Raw genomic sequence first — 19,466 nt, 5'->3', positions numbered from 1 at the left:
AGTCAGTTCTATGCTATAAGCCCACAGTCACCTAGGAACTGGGATGCAAATCTGCAGGTTCTTTTCTGCAGATTTTGACCCTAATTGCTACTCACTTTGGTCTGAGATTTACTCATATTCCCCTTCCTGTCAGGGTGGTGAGCTGACTGAGGGAGTCCCCAATCCTGGCTATGTACTAAGAGTATACGAATCAGCTCTTCTTGACCTTTCCAAATACCAAATGAATTTTAACAGGCTTTTATATAAAACTGACCTTTATTATAATTAAAAAAGAACAAAGACAATTTGATAAGTGCCTTTAATTACAGTGTACCTGCTATTTACATGTAATTATACTTTTTATATACAGCTTGAATAAGGTTCATTACATGTAAACTATAAGATATTACAAGCTACACTCCAGCCTTTTCTGAATATTCAGAATTGAAGTACTACCAGCAGGAACACAGAAAACAAATACCCACTTCAGTTCTTTAGGTACCATTACTGAATGAATAATCAAGATCTAGCCACAGAAGAGAATTGGAAATATGCATCAAATTGAAAGAGATTCTTAACATGACTAACAGTATTGCTATTATCTAAACTCTAACATAATTAATCATTGTATCATTAAAAACAATACAGCTTCAATTTATATAGCACCTTTCTTCCAAAGAGGTCAAAGCATTCATACTTATCTATATTATCTCATTTGTCCCCAAAACATCCCTATGAGGTAGGCAATGGTTGATATCATTATCCCCATTTTGTATATGGAGAAACTGAGGCACAGAGAAGTTAAATCATTTCTTTGAGGTCACACAGTAAAGTCAATGCTGGAACAGGTACCATAGCCCTGTGCTCTTGTCTCCAAAACCAATGTTATTGTTTCAACTAAATTGTTCCATTAGAGCATCTAATTCAACACCTCAATTCACTTTTCCAAGAAATAAAAAAAGTGCATTTTTTTCACTCATAAAAATTGTTGAAATATTAAAGGCAAGAACCATTCTGGGATGGATGGCAAATTGATGTTACACTCTTCTAGAAAGAGCTTAGGGAAGTTTTCGTTTTGCTTTTTTCATTCATTCAAGGAGTTTCTCTTCCTAGTTGGAACACAGAAGATAATTTGAAAGAATCCTCTTAGTCACATCCAAATTTTAGTTTTTGTGGCCATATTATGTTATCTGCAAACCAGGTTTATTCCTGAGTTTTAAAAAAAGAAGAAAACGTCTAAATAGTTTTATCATGGATACATATTTTCTGTTCACTCCTTAAAAGACTCCAGGTGGTAGAGAGGGAGTTAGTAACATACATTTTCCAGACAGACATACAGATGAGAAACACAAAGGCAGTAAGTCACCCAGGTCACTTGGTTCAAATTTTACTATTAATCCCTTACCCCTCTCCGAGTCAAATATATATATAGTCTATACTCAAAGGAAGAAAAAAAAATTTTTAAATAAGTGTCAAAATCTAAGGAATAGAGCATGCTCTCAGGTTACAAGTTGTTGACTTGAACCTAATATTCAGTTTTCTTTGATTAACTACTGGCACAGGTGAATTGCTTCTCCTAAGAGGCAAGCCCTGCTAAAGGTACTGACCCCCTCTGGGACATCTGCGGGCAGATGTGGAGCAGCACAGAGAAATTAAGGTTCTGGTGGTTCCAAAACAACAACAAAAAACACCAGAGAAGCCTAGATGTGGAAAATAAATTTTAAAAAAGCAAGCGAGCTAAGGGATCGGTGGCCAGTGTCACATCAGGTTCTTCTATGAGTTTTACATGGAAAAATGCATGGAAGCCTGTCAAAGCAATGTTCTCATCTCAAAATCGTTTGCAAATAGTAGACTCCAGCTTTTGGTTTTAGCAGCTTCACTGAGGGAAGGACACTGCTGTCATTCAGGAAGCCTTTACTCTCTAAATGGGAGATAAAGACTAAAAAAAGAAAAAAAAATTCTCTTTCAGCTTAAGAAGGGAAAGGGAAACATAGAGAGAGTGGGAGTAGGGAGAGTGTGTGTTTATGTTTTAGTCCAGGGATTGAACCCAGGGGTGTTTTACCATTGAGTCACATTCCCAGCCCTTTTTATTTTTTATTTTGAGGCAGGGTCTTGCTAAATTTCTGAGGCTGTCCTTGAACTTGCAATCCTCCTGCCTCAGCCTCCCAAATAGCTGGGATTACAGGTGTGTGCCACTGTACTTGGTTGAAAATAGTGCCTTTTAAACTCATTGTTTCCAAGTTGTTGAGTTAAAAAGGAAACTAAACAAAATCAAACCAGGACATTACAAGGCAATTCTGAACTGTAGGCTCCAAGCACCAAGACTAGTCTGTCTTCTAGCTTTAGTTCACCATTCAGGGTGAACTTTTAAAACAAAACGAAACAAAACAAACAAACAAACAACAGCAACAAAAAATATATATAGAGAGAATGAACAGATATGTATACTTTTAATTTTGAAAAAGTTATACTCTAGAATATTCAAATAACTATGATGAACTACAAGGAAGTTTAAAAATCAAAACTAGACACATCTTGGTGCCTTAAATATGTAGAAAATGAGAATCTAGACTGCTTTATCACCCATTCACCTGTGCCAGTAGTTAAAATAGTATTGCATTCCATAAATCAAACCTTTGCCTATAAATGATAACTTTGTATTTAGATACAGTTATTCTCAATATCTGATAACTTTGTATTTAGATGCTTGAACATTGTCAGTTTTCTTGAGACCTGGGAGAGTAGCACAAACTAGTTTTTAACTAACATAGCTCATAAGCACCATTTCCCAAGGGAAGAGAGTATAAGAGTTGGATGGCTAAGACATTTTACATTCAATTTATTTGTAAAGTGATTAATAATTATGATTAAAAATAATTATGATTAATACAAGTGATTAAAAATTATTAATAATTTTCCCATTGGAATAACCAGCTTTCTCCTACTTTACTGACAATAATTGCTGTGCAGCTGATAGAGGGCTACCTTCAACAGGATGCTCAGTGAGGCTACTCCTTCCCTGGGACATGTGGGGACACACGCAAGCCTTGGAACACTGTGGGGGAAAGCAAGCTTACTTGTTATTTGGTAACAGTACGGTGCTAATATTTCTGAACTTGTGAGTTTGATTCTTCCTCACCATTTTAAAAAGTTCTGTTTTTTTTTGAATTTTTTTTTTAGTTGTAGATGAACAGCATGCCTTTATTTTGTTTATATTTATATGATGCTAAGAAACAAACTCAGTGCCTTATACATGCTAGGCAAGCATTCTGCCACTGAGCTACAGCCCCAGCCCCCAAAAGTTCTTTTCTTAATGTCAATTATGCTCATGAAAGAGGTGGGCAGGAGCGTATATGGTTTAGCAACACTTGTGACAAAAAACACCAACACCTGCTTCCCTAGGATGATCTATGGTCTTGGTACCCTGTGAAGCAGGGAAATCTGACTTGGGCAGAACTGTCTGGTCACCAGCAGTTTTGGAGAATGGTTCTGGGCTGGCTGGCAGGGTCTGAGATAATGGGGGATTGTGATTTGAAAAATGTTAGTGGATGTCCTTTAAGTAGCAGGCGGAGAGGTCTGGGTGGGGAAAAAAACCCCAGGTGTGGTGGTATTCAAAGGAAAGTGACAGAATCTGTGCAGGACAAGCCAAAATAAGGCAGGAAGAAATATTAACCTCATGACCCCGTTCTTTAGACTCCCTTCTTCAAAGGAGTGAGGGAGACTCAATATCTAAAAGACATTTTTGCACTTACAACTAAGGTTTAAAAATTCTCACTTAAGTATTAAAAGCAACTTCCCCATGGTTTTATGAATTGGATAATTTGACCATTACAAAGACCTTTTGAGACAATGCGTAAAACTTCTGTTAAGTTTCAGAAATTATATTTTACTATTTTTTGAGTAAGGGGGAGTATTCTCAACTGATCAGGTCCACCCTTTAGATAGTATGTCACTTTTGGGGTAACCATTTTTATGAGGAAAAAAAATGCATGAACAATGAAATGATAATTCTTATTTACAAATAACAGATTTGGGCAGGGGGCTATATTTCAATCTCCTCCAGAAAACATGAGACATGTTAACATAACACAAGTATCTAAAAGATAACAACATTAAAACATTTTACTGTTGATAATTTAACATACAGAAATCTGAGGAATGATAATCACCCACCTTTACAATACATTACATAGGTGATACAAAACAACCGTAGCACAATACTTTTTTGAAAATTACCCATCGTATGTAAGTGGCAAGCAAAGAAAAATCTTTCTGCTTTAAGATAAATGAATTCCAAATCAGATTTTTAAAAACAATCTTTAAACAAACAACTTTTCTCATTTCAAAAGTCTGACATGTTGAGGAATTTGAACTATAATTTTTCATTAAAGAACATGAAAATAAATGAAATATTTCAGAAATACTAGAAATTAGATGTGATCAAGACTTAAAAATGAGCAAAGGGATTAAAAACAACACCATTACATAATGTTTGTTCTCTTCTGGACTATGATTTTAAAATTTCACATGCAAATTCCAGATAAAAATTCTAACTCATCCGGGCTCCTGGATTGATCTCTTAAGTTGAACACTTTCAGTCTTGGTGTGTTCAACTTGTCTAATGCCACTGCAAGGAATAATGGATTTTAAAAAAAGTTATAACACAGAGCAAGGAAATGCTACTACAAGATAAGGAAGTTAGATTCCACTGCAAATAAAGCCATATTTGATATTATAGACACATGTTCCTATTTTCACATCAGTCACTTCTCAACACCAAACATTACACTTTAACTTTTCCCAGTGAACACAGTACAATAAGCCTGTCAAGATTTCCAGGAAATAACCATCAGTATCTACTGTGCTTCCAGCAGACAAAGCTTGGCTGGGTACCTGAAATCAATACTTTTAGAAGAACAGCATCACAAGAGTACACAGACTTAACTATTACAAGGAATGTTGAAAAAATGTCACTCATTTACACAATTCTAATTCACTCTTGAGCTGGAGCTTTGTAATCTTAGCCATGGTGTCCTCTCAGGGCTGTTTTGCATATCATATCACATCGATGTTGATTCTGCTATAAAAACCTCTGGGTTTTAAAACAAAACAGATCACCACCACCAGGTAACCAGTCACTGGTACTGGGACACTGGGAGTCACCTGACCTGGGCTCCATCCTGGCTCAGGGTCATTCACTTGATGCTTTTGACCAAATCTCTTCTCACACACTTATCTGAGAAGCACACCTATGTACATTTCTTCCTCTCAGACAGAACATGTCTAATGAAATCTTAAAATACCACTGTTTTTCAGCCAAGAGAATTATAGACATAATTTAAAATCTGAATGTATTCATTAGAGAAATTAAATGAGGTGCACTCTAGAAGGTTTTCTCTTAATTACCAAATGCAAACTATTGGAGGACTGTTTCTTGTAATCCTGTTTTTTATGACCAAGAGTTCATCATAGTCATATGATAAATACTTAATAGAGCGTATGCCAATTAATCAAGCACCAGAGCTGTGCAGAGCAACAATACATATGTGTGTGTGTGTGTAGTTTATTCCAAGTTAAGGTAAGTAATTTAAGGTAAGTAACGTTCTAATTTGAAAACTGAATAAAAGAAATAGATATAGTGACATACTAAGATTAAATTTTCATACTTTGACTACCTATTGTTAACTTAGAACTCAATTAGAATTAACTCTGGGATTTTGATGGTGGATAAATCAGTGATTAACCTTTTCCCCCCACAAAGAATACTGGTATCTTTAAAAGCTTTAACTGACTTAATGATGTAATTTAGATCAGGAGGAGAAAAAAAATATGTAGCAAATACATTTTCAAAAACTACTCTCTTCTAGAATTCCTTAAACATTTCACATATGACACATTAACTTTCTGCTAACTATACTTGGGAAATACTAAAAGCAGCACAAAAAATGCTCCTAAACTTTAAAAATATCTGAACAAAGATTTCTCAACCAAGGTAGATTTATAATTCTGATTTATAGCACAAAATTTTTATTAATCTTATTATCTTTTTATATAATTTCACATAACCTAGGTTATTATAACTAGATGCATACTGTAGATGTCAGTGGTGAATTTTAAATATACAGTGAATTGTTTTTGACAATCACCTTTCATACATTTAAACTCTGTAGCATTAAGATCAAGATCAAACTTTTAAAAAGAAGCCACAGGCTTCTAACTCTAAGACTGGAGTACAGATTTTGAACAAAGACATGAAATTTATGAAAAACCGCACAATAAAGTCCAAACAAAGGTGAGACATCAATAAATACACTTCAATAAAACACCCGGTGCTCTGAAGAGCCAAGCTGTCTTCCTAGAGTTCATTCTGCATCTCCCTCCCCCATCCTGATGGACTGTGCTATCATATATTCTTCTAGAATTTTTGCAGGAGGGCTTTAGAGTTCTTTTTAAAGTACACTTAGAATATTTTCTATCACAACGTATTCTCACCACTTGTTCTCAAATTAAGAGAGTTATTTCAGTGCATATTTTATGACTATATTGCATAACCTATATTTGAACTCTTCTGGAGGAAATTCTGATAATGAAATTTTACTATGACGTGATTATTAATGATGAACTTGTCTCTAAAGAAAGTATTCTACACTTTAATAGAGATCATACCTATTTCCCTGGCTATAAGTCAGATATTATGAAATGCAATGAAACGTTTGACCTGGAAGGTGCCCACAGAGGAGGGTACAGCAGCGTGCTGTGTGCAGGCGGCTGTTCCCATTTACTAAGAGAACCTGTGACCTGAGATTGCTGGGTCAAACTCATTCATACAAAGCAGTGAAAATCAGCAGGCAGAGCAGAGCTTATGAAAGGTCTGAATACAGAGAAGTGCCTTGAACTTTCCTGATAAACTTCTCTCAAGAGATTCAAGGTTATTCCACCCTTGTTTTCTAATCAACAATAATTGTGTTCATGCACTTGACTTCTTCATGGGAGAGACTTAGTGGACGGACAATGAATGGCAACCAACCAGTGTTCCCCAACAGAGTTCACTGTACAATTTCAAAAGTATAATACAAAGTCTTCACAAAACCAATCTACAAATAGAGGGACACATACCAGCGGGCTGGTCTCTACATTTTCAAGATGCTTCATTTTCCCAATTGCATTCTTCATAAGGAAGGAAAACAGCAAGATTATTAAATGTTTAAAGTCACAGATGTCACATTGGCATAGGATTATGACCTTTTTCTTTCTTTCTTTTTTTTTTAATCAGTGTAGGAAGGTTCCCCTTCTGTAGCCTACACTTGATGGCACTTCAAATGACAAGTGAACAAGTTTTCCAATGTTGGCCATATAAGACTTAAAGAGATGATTAAATTCAAACCAGGCTGACCTCTTAGTCTGAGCTACTTTCAGCCACTGATTTTTGTCAAATGAAGGAAAAAATTCTAATAGGCAATTTGTACTGGCAAGCCCTGGACTGTAGAATTCATCACTGTTTTCTTTAAAAATGCTATTAAACTTTATTAAAGTATGATACTTTTAGGAAGTTCATAACTCCTTGTCATATTTTATTCTTCCATCCTTTTTCACCATTTCAAATATTTCAGTAGCCCCCCCCACAATCACTGAAATGGATTATTTATTCCTATCACAACTGCTGTAGGTTATTGATGAGGAGAGTTCCAAGTACCATTTGAGAAGTTGAGTCTTTAAAAACCTTCAAAGTTTTAAATGTTTGTTACCAAAAACAAACAAACAAAAAAACAGTTACTTGTCATTATCTAGCTTATGTGCTTTGTGGTGTCTTTTCAAAATGAGAGTATAAATCATTGTACATAAAATCAAAATAGTTAATATACATTTTTCTGGCACTTTCTAGAAATTAGGCATTAAACATAAAACATCTTATAAATTTATATAATAAAAATAAATGTTTATATTTTAGTCTTAGATTACCTTAGGGTGTAGACAACTTATGCAAGTCTACACAGTTGGTGTGGGCGGCGACGATCACTGGAAATACCATGTCCACAGCCCTTCCAGTATGGATGCCTCGCTGCCGTCCACTTATGTGGTCTGTGTTCCAACATAAAGATTAAGGCTCTCTGTTTGGAAGGAATGAGCTCTGGGCTTCAGGAGTATAGACGTACCACGATATTCATTGAAAATACTGAAAAGGCTCTGACGAGTTCCCAAGGTTTTGATTAGAAAAATAAAACAAAGCATCTAAAACTGACTTCAAGTACTTTGGGGAAAGGCTGCTGATGCACAGTACCAAAATAAAAAGGAACGAAGACCTAAGAGACTCAAGGGACCTCCTGCCCCAAACCTATGCATAGTTTGGATTCCCAGAGACGAAAGTTGCAGCTCTGGGAAGAGGACGAGTGAGATGGGTGGGGACCAGCAACACCGGTTTCTCCCCATCCTATCTCGCCTCTGTTGAAAACCATTGCCAAGCCCTGTAGGAGAATTTCCTTGGATTGGACTGTATAAATCAGAAGATTTTATAGGGGAACATGCCATATATTTTTAAGGTTGGTAGCAGACAGAGAAAAGAAAAGACAGGAAGAAAAACCTGGTTCTTCCAAATGGCAGTATTTCAGGCAGGTGGAAGTGCAGTTCTTGCTGAGTGTAGTTCTTCCCTACAGCATGGCTGTCCTTACTAGAGGGATAAACCCTGACAGCTGGGATCTTTTGTGGATGGTGAGAGGGTGTGCGTGTGCTGGGGTGTCTCCTGGGGCAGGCAGGTGCACACTTGGGGACAGCCAGGTCTGGACATCAGAGTTTCAGGAACTGGGGAAACAGTCGTGGCATGTGCAATCATCTTCAGTTTTACGAAAGCAGCATATATAGCAGAGATTGATGTCACTTCTTATCCCCACAGAACTGTCCCCAGATACTAACCACAGGCTCTCTGGAGTTGTCTTCTGGGTTGCTAGAGCCTGGTGACATCTCTGCATTGCTGCAAGTCCCCAATGCTCTCATAGTCGTTCTCCTTGGGGACAAGACCAGGGTGGCCATTAATCTCCAGGGGGGGCTTATCTTCTTCTCTGTTTAGAGTCTGTATTGCTTCATAGTCGGGCTCTGGCTCCTCCATGGGTCTCCCTGCCGGTGGAAGCGTGCTGTTTGGAGTTTTCTCAAAGTCTTTAACGGTGGCATAGAGGTCATTACAAGAAGAGGGAGACCTCTGAGGGGCACCTTGAATGGTGGTGTAGGTAGATTCTAGCGCTTTATGTCCTGGTTTATGCACTGACTGTCCAGGCTTATTCACTGATGAGTACATGGCGGAGATCTAGGAAACAGAGGGAGAACTGAATAAACAGGCTTCAAGATGTGACTTCTTCCTCCCCTCTCGGATGACAAGTTATATACTTAGCACTCATGGGCATCTGTGTGTGTGTGTGCACGCACGCATGAGTGTGTGTATGTCTTTAAGATTTGTTTTACTTATCTGTACTAATTCTGGAGTCCATTACCAGAGAATAATGACAGATGTTATCTTCAAACTTTGTAAATAGATCAATCTTATTTGCTTAATTCTGTGCAAACTGAGTTCCATGAGTCTACTGAGGGGACTAAAAGGCACAGGCAATGGTGGGAGCTCAGGACACCCCAGGACCTGGCACACACCCTCCTTTATTTGATTTCTATATCAGAATGATATTTTACCCAAACATTCTACAGCTTTACCAAAAAAGGTAGAAGACATGTTTTAGACCAACAATTCTCCAAATGTGGACTTCCAACCAACAGCAGCAGCATATTGGAGTTTTTCAGAAGGGTAGATCTTCAGGCTGTACCTCAAGGCCTCTGACTCAGAGACTCCAGGGTAGGGCTCACAATCTGATGCCCACTAAAGTGTGAGAACCACTGAAGGAGACCATGCCTCCTGCTTCTGGTGGTGTGAGTGGCTGTTGGGCTCTGGGACATGTGTCCCTGTGAGCATTCAGGTCTCCACCACACTCTGACTTAGCTGCATGGTACTGGTTAAAGAGACATTTACAGAGCAGGCTTAGTTTTCTTCAATGGGAAAATTCATTCTTTTTTGCAACCAGAAATGAAATTTGGGGACCATTTTTGGGATACTCTTTCCTATAGTCAGAGCAGGCAGGCCCTTTCTAAACACACTGTGGCAGTGCTAATATATTTCACAAAACCTATAATATCAAGAAGGATTTAATTCTTCAGTCATGATAGATTAAATATACTGATGCACAGATATTTGGGGAGTATGACTCCCCAAATTTTTCTTAGAAATCATCCAGTAAGACATAATCTTCATTACCTGTATTTATTTTTACCACAGTGATTAATTCATTTAAATACCCTGGAAATAAATAAACATGTTTCCTGACAGATGCTTGGCTTCCCGAGCGCCCAGGGACATGTTCCTGTTCTCCCACATCTCGCAGACTGTGGGCGAGCTTTCCAGCTGGCTGCAGTAGCTTCTGAAGACAGCCCTGCCGCCTGTTAACTGGTCATCTGCATCAGAACTTTTTACTACCGGCTGGTGGGTCTGTTTTGTGAGGCCCTGACAGAGAAATCATCTTTGGAAGACTCTTGCCTTGCCCATCTGACTGTTTAATGAAGAGTTATATTATATTAAGAAATATTAAATGAAGAGTCCCATCTTAGAGGTTTTTGTTTTTGGGGTGCTGGGGATCCAACCCAGGGCCCCCGCACATGCCAGGCAAGTGCTCTACCACTGAGGGACGCCACCAGCCCTCGCCTTAGTTTTTAATGGGGAAATTGCTCTCAAATAGAAGAATTATAATTTCTTTCAATTTCGGAAGAATTTTAAAAACACCAATTTTCATAGTTAGGTATACATATGGAATTTATTATCTAAAAGTGGTCTGAAAGCCAAAAATGGGGACAGATTATATAGGGATAAGCCGTGGATGGAAGTGACAAAGGGAATTGGTATAACAGCATATCTTTCACCTTTACCTGGACAGTGACAATGACAGGTGGCCCTCACTGCCATCTCAACTCCCCCCTTCCAAGTTCACTGCCATTAACATCTTCCTCTCTTAGGAAGAGTTCTTGGGTCTTTTTGGCCTTTATACTTTTTTTAAAAATATGTTTTTATTAGTGCCTTACAGTTAAATGTAACAGTGGTGTTGGCCTTTCTACTTTTTAAAATTTTAGTTGCAAGTTCTTCCATGAACTTGCAACTCTGGGATAAACCTAGTGCATACAGGGCGTCACTGCACCTTTTAATTTTTATAAAAGCTTGTCAAGCCTTTGATTATTCTTTTTGAATATTTGTCTTCTATGGCTATGATTTCTAGTTTATATATCAGTTTCTCAAGACCCCTTGCTACCTAGTCTTTTAATTTTTTTCTTTAAAACCTTAATCCTTATTACTCAATAAATTATTACAGTCTTAGGGATTACATGAATTACTCTTTTCCTTTACCCATTTCTCATCTGTTTATAATTGACTCTCTCTTCTTCACTCTTTTAAATCGAGACAGCAGGACTCAAAGTGCACACACACCTTAGTTTCAGTCTAGGTTATCACTAAAGGCATACAGAAATAAATAATTTCTACATTTGTTTTTTTTTCCTAAATCTTCCTCAAATGAAATTTTGTAAGTCACAGTTTTTTAAGTTAAAAATTCATCAATATAACTCTATTAAATATTAAATATAAAGTGCTATTTCACAAATCTCAAATATGAGGAGTAAAGTACTTTGAAAAATTTATATAGATTTATTTATTTTCTTTTTTTAATATTTATTTTTAAGTTTTAGGTAGACACAATATCTTTATTTTACATTTATGTGGTGCTGAGGATCGAACCGAGTGCCTCATGCATGCTAGGGGAGCGCTCTACCACTGAGCCACAACCTCAGCTCCGAAATGATTTATTTTCAAGGATGAGCTTCCAGATCTTCTTTATATTTTGCTTTGTTTTCCCAATTGTGTCTCTCTGGCTGCAGAAAACAGACCAGAGGGAGGCAAAGGAGCTGCCAAGGACCCAGAAGGAGGGAATTGCTGTAGTCTCCTGGGGAAGCCAGCAGATGGGGTATGTCTATGAACCCGTTTGGAGGTACACTTGAAGGGACCTGACAGTTTACTGCACCAGGGAAAGGAGACATCAAGGATGACCCCTAGGGTTTTGGCTTGTGCAAGAAGGTGGACAGATGGCAGGTCCGTTCCTGGGGGATGGGACATGCAAGGGATTAGGCAAGATTGCCTAAGGAAAGCACTTTTGCTCCTTGAACTTTCAATGTGGGAGTCTACCTTCACACTAACCCTTTACTCAGAGTCCTATTTAGGTACATACCTGCACACACATATCGGTCTTGTATATGTGCAAAATTTACTATACTGGAAGTTTCAGCTAGAAACTATAGGCAGCTAGGTCCATGAAGATGTTTAGCTCTCTGTCTGAGCCTATCTTGACATGTACCACATATACTGGCTTTTATAATTTTAAGGCTTCACTAAAAGTCTAGCTAGCAAATTTTCAGTGCAGTGTTTGAAAATACAAAATTCATTCTTGTTGGCTGCTATGTCTGACCCTTGTTCCAGTCTGGAATTAAACTTTCTAAAGCTTCCTGCTCTCTGGTGTCCAAAATTTCTCACTAACACAGTCTTCCAGGTGAGATCACATTGGAGAACCCACTATTGATGTGGTCTTCCTGGCTTTTGAGTAAAGCTCCCATATTGAAATTCCTCTCATCTTGTTCTTATGTCCTTTCTTCTCCTATTCTTCTTAGCCTCATTTCATTTTACTTAGACTTCCTGTTCATCTTGTCATCCTGCTTGGCTTACCACCTGCCAGTCACCCATCCTCAATTCTGACCTCCACATACAGGCATAAGAGAGCATTGAGCTCCTTCAGACAAAGGGAAACATTACATTCAGGGGAAGAAGTTCTATTCTTTATTACAGGAGCTTTCTGGTTACTTGAAAAAGAAACCCAACTTACCTCCTCTTCTGTGAGAGTTGGGTCTTCTTCCCGAGACTTGTATGACAATGAGCTAAATCTCTGTCAAACACAAATCAAAAAAAGATAGATTGAAGTCAGTAATCCCATCATTCTTTACATATGTTTCCATAGATTTATTAAACCAATGTGATCCTGCAATCTGTACACGTGGTAAAAATAAGAATTCATACCCCACTTGAATCAAATGTATGAAATATGATATGTCAAGATCGTTGTAATGTTTTGAGCAACCAATAAAAAAAATGTTTTCAAATTATTTCTATGGAACCACAAAGAAATTATGTCAAATTATTTCTATTGAACTATGAAGAAATTTTGTGAAGCACCTGGGAAATAAACATTTACACAATTATTGTGTAATATTCTTATATAACTAGTAGTATTACAAATAGAGACTGTTAATTTAACATTACAAACTGTAATTACAAATAAGCCAGGAATAAATATTTAGACTACTATTTCAAGTTCTAATTGTCACTAAAGGATTGATCATCAAAGAAAGATTGATAATAAAAGGCCTCTCTTTATCAAATGCCTGAATTTGATATTTCTATAGTTTGATGACATCATCAGGAAGATCCTTAAGTAATTCTGGAAACTTCAACTGAATGAAGAAATGAACTCTCAACTTTCATTGTGTGGCCTTCCCCCTCCTGATTTCTCAATGACTGGTTCCTGTTTGCTAATTTTAACACACATCCTGTCTTAATTCTGTGATTGATTTTGAGGGAGATGTAGAAGGGCTTAGGCAGCCAGGGCAAGATGGCGAGTGAGGAGGTTGGGGGCAGGGCCAGAACAAAGGAGCATGAGGAAGGTCTTCTAATGAGGTCGACTTCCTGGATGATGAAAGTGTTCATGGACACAAGTGGGGGACCCACTCAGACAGACACTTCCATACTGGTGTACCTAAGCAGGAGATCCAGTAGAAAAACTAAAACAGATGTGTGGACAGAGAGGGCACCAATAAAAAATAGGGGTGGGGGCGTATGTAAACAGGAGAAGAGATAAGGAGGAAATTCCAGAGACCATAAAAAGAACAAGCCCAAACTCCCTCACCAATTCCCAACTCCAGGGACCTTTCTCTTTGGAGAAGTCTATCTTTGTTGCTTTTGCAGTAAATCTGCTGCTTACTGGTGCTATCTCTCTGTCCTGTTCTTCAATTCTTTGCTGAATGGATAAAATGAACCCAGTACCCCTAGACATAACAATTTCAACAAATGTGGACCCTCTCAAACCTAGCACATGAGATGGTGTGCTCCACCTGAGCTCCCCACCTACTCTCAGACCTTTGCTTGCCCTGATCCAGAGCCTCTCCACCATCCCTGCTCCTAGCATCTCTCTGCAGATCAACACTCACTGTTCAAATTCTCTCCTTCTATAATCAAATTCCAGGTCTTTTTTTTTGGAGGGGGTGGGGTACCAGGGATTGAACTCAGGGGCACTCAACCACTGAGCCACATCTCCAGCCCTATTTTGTATTTTATTTAGAGACAGGGTCTTACTGAGTTGCTTAGTGTCTCATTTTTGCTGAGGCTGGCTTTGAACATATGATCCTCCTGCCTCCGCTTCCTGAGCTGCTGGGATAACTGGTGTGTGCCACCCTGCCCAGCTGCATTTTTGCATTTTATGAACACATTTGTGAACACTTTCATAGGTGATCTCACAGCTGATTTCATGGATAATATGAAAAGTTGGAATACATTCAGAAAATAGTTTTTCAAATTTTTTTTTAGTTGTAGTGTATTTATTTATTTATTTATTTATTTTATGTGGTACCAAGGATTGAGCCCAGTGTCTCACATGTGCTAGGCAAACACTCTATCACTGAGCTATAACTCCAGCCCCAGAGAACAGTTTTAAGAATGACTTGCTTCATGTAACTTATACAACCACAGCCAGGGGTCACCTCTGACCATGAACTCCAAGAAGTGTTTGAAGGCCATAAATGACTGACCAACTCTTATTTGTCCTTCTCCCTTAAGTAGAAAAGAACTTTGCTATTTTCTTTTCCCATGTGGAGACCAGAAATTAGGTATAAATTGCCTAAAGCAGACGAGGGTTAGTTAAATCCCAAGGAAATTCTGTCAACTGGAAATGTGAGGTTCCAGATATCATGTTGGATACACACAGAAGGCTGTGGGTTACCAAGGCGTTTTAGAGCTTTGTTGAGGTCTCAATTTTACAACTGTAGGTTACTGCTTAGAAACTGTCACAAAATAAGACCTCTTGACTTATATAAAAGTATATACAACCAGATAGAACCAGCTGCACCTGAGAGTCAGCTCTGTCTATAAATGTAACTATGCTTTGATTTGGGGGGGTCCTGCAATGGTCAAAGCCACGACCAAAGACAGCAGTAAGCAGAAGAGGTAAAAAATGTACAGTGGAGAGTCTAGTAGCCTATTTAGTTCTTAGTCTTCAAGATGAAGAAAATAATACTTGGCCCTAACTAGACACAATGCAAAAACTGGAAAATAGCCAAGTCAGGTGCTGGGAGAGAAATATTTATAAACATGAGTTTTCAGAATTTTATTATTTGGAGTAGAGAAAAAAGAAAACACAGCTGACACTAAAATACTTTTCATCAATGAACTTGCAAGTGTTTGGAAATGGTTCCCAGGAACATGTGCAAGAAAAACCCCAGGATGACCCACAAAACAAAGAATTGGAGCCCACCTTATTGGTCTCCCTGCTCCCCTCTGGGGCTTGCTCTTCTGCCTCTCCCTCCTCCTTCTCCTGAAGGTTTTCATTTGCATCCAGAAGTTTCACGGGAACAGGTGGTGGGGCCTCCTCTTCTGGATCACATGCATTTCCAAGAATGCTCTCTACATTAACACTCTGGCGACACTTTTTGTTTCTGTCCACAGATGCATATTCAGCAAACTCCACTTTGTCCTCCGTTTGGGGCCCCGGAAGTTCTTTCAAGGTGGAAGCAGACTTTGACTTGCCACCCTGGCCTCTGTCTGGGTGTCCTGCTGCTGCCAGCTCCTTGATTTCCTTCACGGTTTCATACAAGCAGTCCTCCACCATGTTTTCCTGGGAGGAACTGTCCTTGAGCACCTCATAGGGCCCTTCTGTGCCAGGTCCCTGGTCCCCATCCAAGCTCCTGTCAGTAAGCATTGTGTCCACCACACTCTCCGGGGGGATCCTGGGCAGCTCCCGACTCTGGTGACACTTAGGCTTCCCCGTGCTGTCCTGGGAGTCCAGCAGATCAGAAGCAGAGGTCTGAACTTCCTCGTAAGGCTGCATGCAGGTCAGGGTACTGTCTTCTGAAAGAACTGAGAGAGCACAAGTATCACAAGACAGACGATTCCCAAAATGACCATTACAGTGAATCAGATGCACGACCTTAGGTTGAATCAAGACACTTGCTTTATATATGATACCCAGCTGCAAATTTATATTGTTGAACTCTTATATTCTTATAAGGATTCTTATGTTCTTAATTTTCAATCACAGCTTAAAATGAAATCCATTCATTCTCTCTTTCTCAGTACAACATTTAATAAATTCTCCTGGCTACCATCTGGATCACTGTTACTTTCATTACTTAATATTATTCCTGATGAGACTCCTAAAGGCAGAGTGTCCCATGTGACCAGAGGATGAAAGTGATAATTGATGGGGCCAAACTGGGAAGCTGGACACCAAAGAAAGGAACGTGTGGTGGCCACTCTCTCTGGCCCTCCTGACTTCTACCTATTGGGAGGGAGTAGTTGGTAGCCATGCTCTTTCACTGGTCATTTTCTTTTGGCAGATGTAACAGAAGCAATGTACCCTTAAGCCAATATCACAGAGGGCTTGGAAACCTCGTGCCTCCTTCAGGAACTTTCTTCCATGTCACTTCCTTATCCCAACATCCCTATCTCAAGTTAGGACTTCCAAATGAGAAATTCTTGGACTGTCACAGAAATGTTCCTGTGTGAAGTCAGGTAGCTCTCCCTTCATCAGACATTTTACCAGGGCCTACTACATACCATGGATGGTTCAAGAAGGTGGAGATACATTTGCCCATGAAGCAGAGTCCTGTCCTTCTAGTGAATACTCTGGAATGAGTAAGTTCTTCAATGACTGTGCAGCCATTTTGGGCTGGTTAGAAATAGTATCCTCAAGGGATATGTGGGAAATGACACAAATTCCTGTGCCTTTGAACTGAACAATAACCCCCTGTGTTCTATACTCATCCTGCCCTTTGGTCTTGTCATCTGTGCCATGGAGGACAGAGAGTGGGCACTGGTGTCTGAGACTCAGGTGTCAATACTGATCATGCCTCAGTTTCCTTATCAGTAAATGGAGATAATGAGATGACCTCCTCCCTCAGGTGCAATGCACTGTAGACCATATGGTCTGAAGCAAATGTAGTCACTACCTTCGTCAACAAAAGTATCCAGTGCACCAAATGGAAATTATGCAGAATGGTTCTGGGTGCATAGAAGATTCCAGTTGCCTGGTTCATTTGGGTCCTCAGCTAATTACCATATGACCTTAGGCAAATTATGAACCTCTGTGGTTGGAAGAACAGTCCCCCAAGGAGGTCCATGTCCTCCCTGGAAACCATGCATATGTTATGTTATACCGCAAGGGTAATAAAGGTTACAGATGAATGAATGCAGCCATTCAGCTGACCTTGACCTGGGAGAGAATCCTAGACTAGCCAAGTAGGTCCAGTGAATTACAGGGTCTTTATTAGTGAAGGAGTGAGGCCTCAAATCAAGAAAAGTAGTACCTCTAGAACTGCATGTTAATCAAATAAATCTGTGTTGTTTGGGGCCCTAAGTTTGTGGTAATTTGTTAGAGCAGAAATGTGGACAGTTTTCTCCTTTTAAGAGGTGGGTAGCAATGATACCCATTTTCAAGGTGGTAGTAATAGTCCTATCATTAAGAGTAACATTTCAGGGTTAGGGTGATGAGTTGGTGCCCACACCCATCTTAGAGCGATATCTGGCACATAGAAGACAATTAGTAAATATTAGATACTGTTAATCCAAGTGAGATTATTTGCTAAAGCTTGCAGAAATAATAAAAGAGCAAGAACGCATTCCCTAATTTCTGACCTGCAATTTTTGAGACCTAGTACTTTCGTAGGTGATGGGGCCTGTGTGGGAAGGTGTTTTTCTCCCCTCAATACCAGGGATTGGATCTAGGGGTGCTTAACTACTGACATACATTCCTAGTCCTTTTTTTTTTTTTTGTATTTTATTTAGAGACAGGGTCTCACTAAGTTGCTTAGGGCCTTGCTAAGTTGCTGAGACTGGCTTTGAACTTGTGATCCTCCTGCCTCAGCCTCCTGAGCCTCTAGGATTACAGACATGCACCCATGTCTGTAATATGTGCCCAGCTAAAGCTTTAGTATCTGTAGAACTTACTGTCACCGTTGGTGAGTGCCCCATTCTGTTCACTGCTAACAAGAGCGTCTGTCGTCAGGCTAGTCGCTGAATGGCTGAACATCTCCTTATCCGAAGGCTGCAAAAAACAAATGTATCCACATTGCTAAGAATATGGACTGCACAGCAGAGAACATTCCCAGCTTTTTCTAAGACTCAGAACATCAAAAGCAAAAAACAGAATCGTCTACTTAGATTTAAATGAAGTAAAATCAAATCAAACCAAGCATTCAGTTAACAGTCATATTATAGGGCTCACTAGTGGGGATACAGACAGTGCTAACACAGAATGCCTCCACCACTATGAAAGGGTCTACTTGACAATGTGGTTCCAGAGTCACAGGGGCACTGGGAATCTTCGGAGGCCATTGGCAGAGCTCCCTACATGATGATCTATAAATGGCCTACACCTAGGTTGTGACATATCAGCCCCCTTAGCTCAAGGCAGGGAGGGGAACAGAAGTCCTGGGGCTGGTCAGCACTGACTCCAGCAGGGAGTCGCCTCATCCTCATATCACAGGTGCTGTAAAATGCTGTTCTTTCAGGTGCGCCATGCTATGAAAAACAGCACGAAGCTTCATCCTCTGTCATCTGATGAGAACAGACTTAGATCTGGTCAAACACAGAAAATGCCATTGATTTCTGAGTCTATTTCAGAACCAGCCAAGCCTCTGGCTTCAAGGTTCAGAAAAGCAATCATGTGCTAAAAAAAAATAGCTTTTTAAACCTTTCCTATTCTCACAAACCAACATAGGACACTTGGAGAGAAGGACAAAAAATTGACAGTTTTCCGCTGGGCTAGTATCTGTAGCTACTTCCTGGGACGACATGCCAGGCTGAGGTATTGCCAAGGGAAGGCAGAAACAAGTCGGTTCTTGGTGCACTTCTTTACATACCCAACTGGGCTGGACAGCAGCCTGACTCAGGATCTGCCCCCCGCCCCCCATCCTTTTCGTTTTTTTCATGGCCTGTGTGACCCAAGAGGTAACCTCAGGCTCCAGGATCCCACATGCAAAGTTCTAATGTGAAAAGCTGGAATCAAATAATAATAGACAGCAAATAGCCCAGGCCTAAGTTTCCAGGCAGTCTTCTGTTTCAGTTCAATGCTGCTTACATCTGCTGCCATACGAGATGG

The 19,466-nt window shown here is 39.4% G+C and overlaps 1 protein-coding gene across 10 annotated transcripts in view; it reads right to left on the bottom strand.

Moving 5' to 3' along the window:
- Positions 1 to 236: 236 nt before the first annotated feature.
- Pag1 (phosphoprotein membrane anchor with glycosphingolipid microdomains 1) overlaps positions 237 to 19,466 on the bottom strand; it is a 134,402-nt gene continuing 115,172 nt past the window's right edge. For 9 of the 10 annotated variants that reach the window (XM_071602267.1, XM_071602270.1, XM_027947950.2 and 6 more), the window contains 4 exons: positions 18,314 to 18,410; positions 15,624 to 16,225; positions 12,927 to 12,986; positions 237 to 9,274 (listed from right to left, as the gene is read on the bottom strand). In XM_071602267.1, coding sequence (XP_071458368.1) covers positions 8,918 to 9,274; positions 12,927 to 12,986; positions 15,624 to 16,225; positions 18,314 to 18,410 — 1,116 coding nt within the window. In that variant the 3' untranslated portion in view covers positions 237 to 8,917. The remainder of the gene's footprint in view (positions 9,275 to 12,926; positions 12,987 to 15,623; positions 16,226 to 18,313; positions 18,411 to 19,466) is intronic. The other variant, XR_011704683.1, reaches the window with a different exon arrangement.

This window comes from Marmota flaviventris, chromosome 15, assembly GCF_047511675.1.
Source record: "Marmota flaviventris isolate mMarFla1 chromosome 15, mMarFla1.hap1, whole genome shotgun sequence".
NCBI lineage: Eukaryota > Metazoa > Chordata > Mammalia > Rodentia > Sciuridae > Marmota > Marmota flaviventris.
Note: the sequence above shows the minus strand (reverse complement) of the source record. Positions and strands in the feature narration are given on the sequence as shown.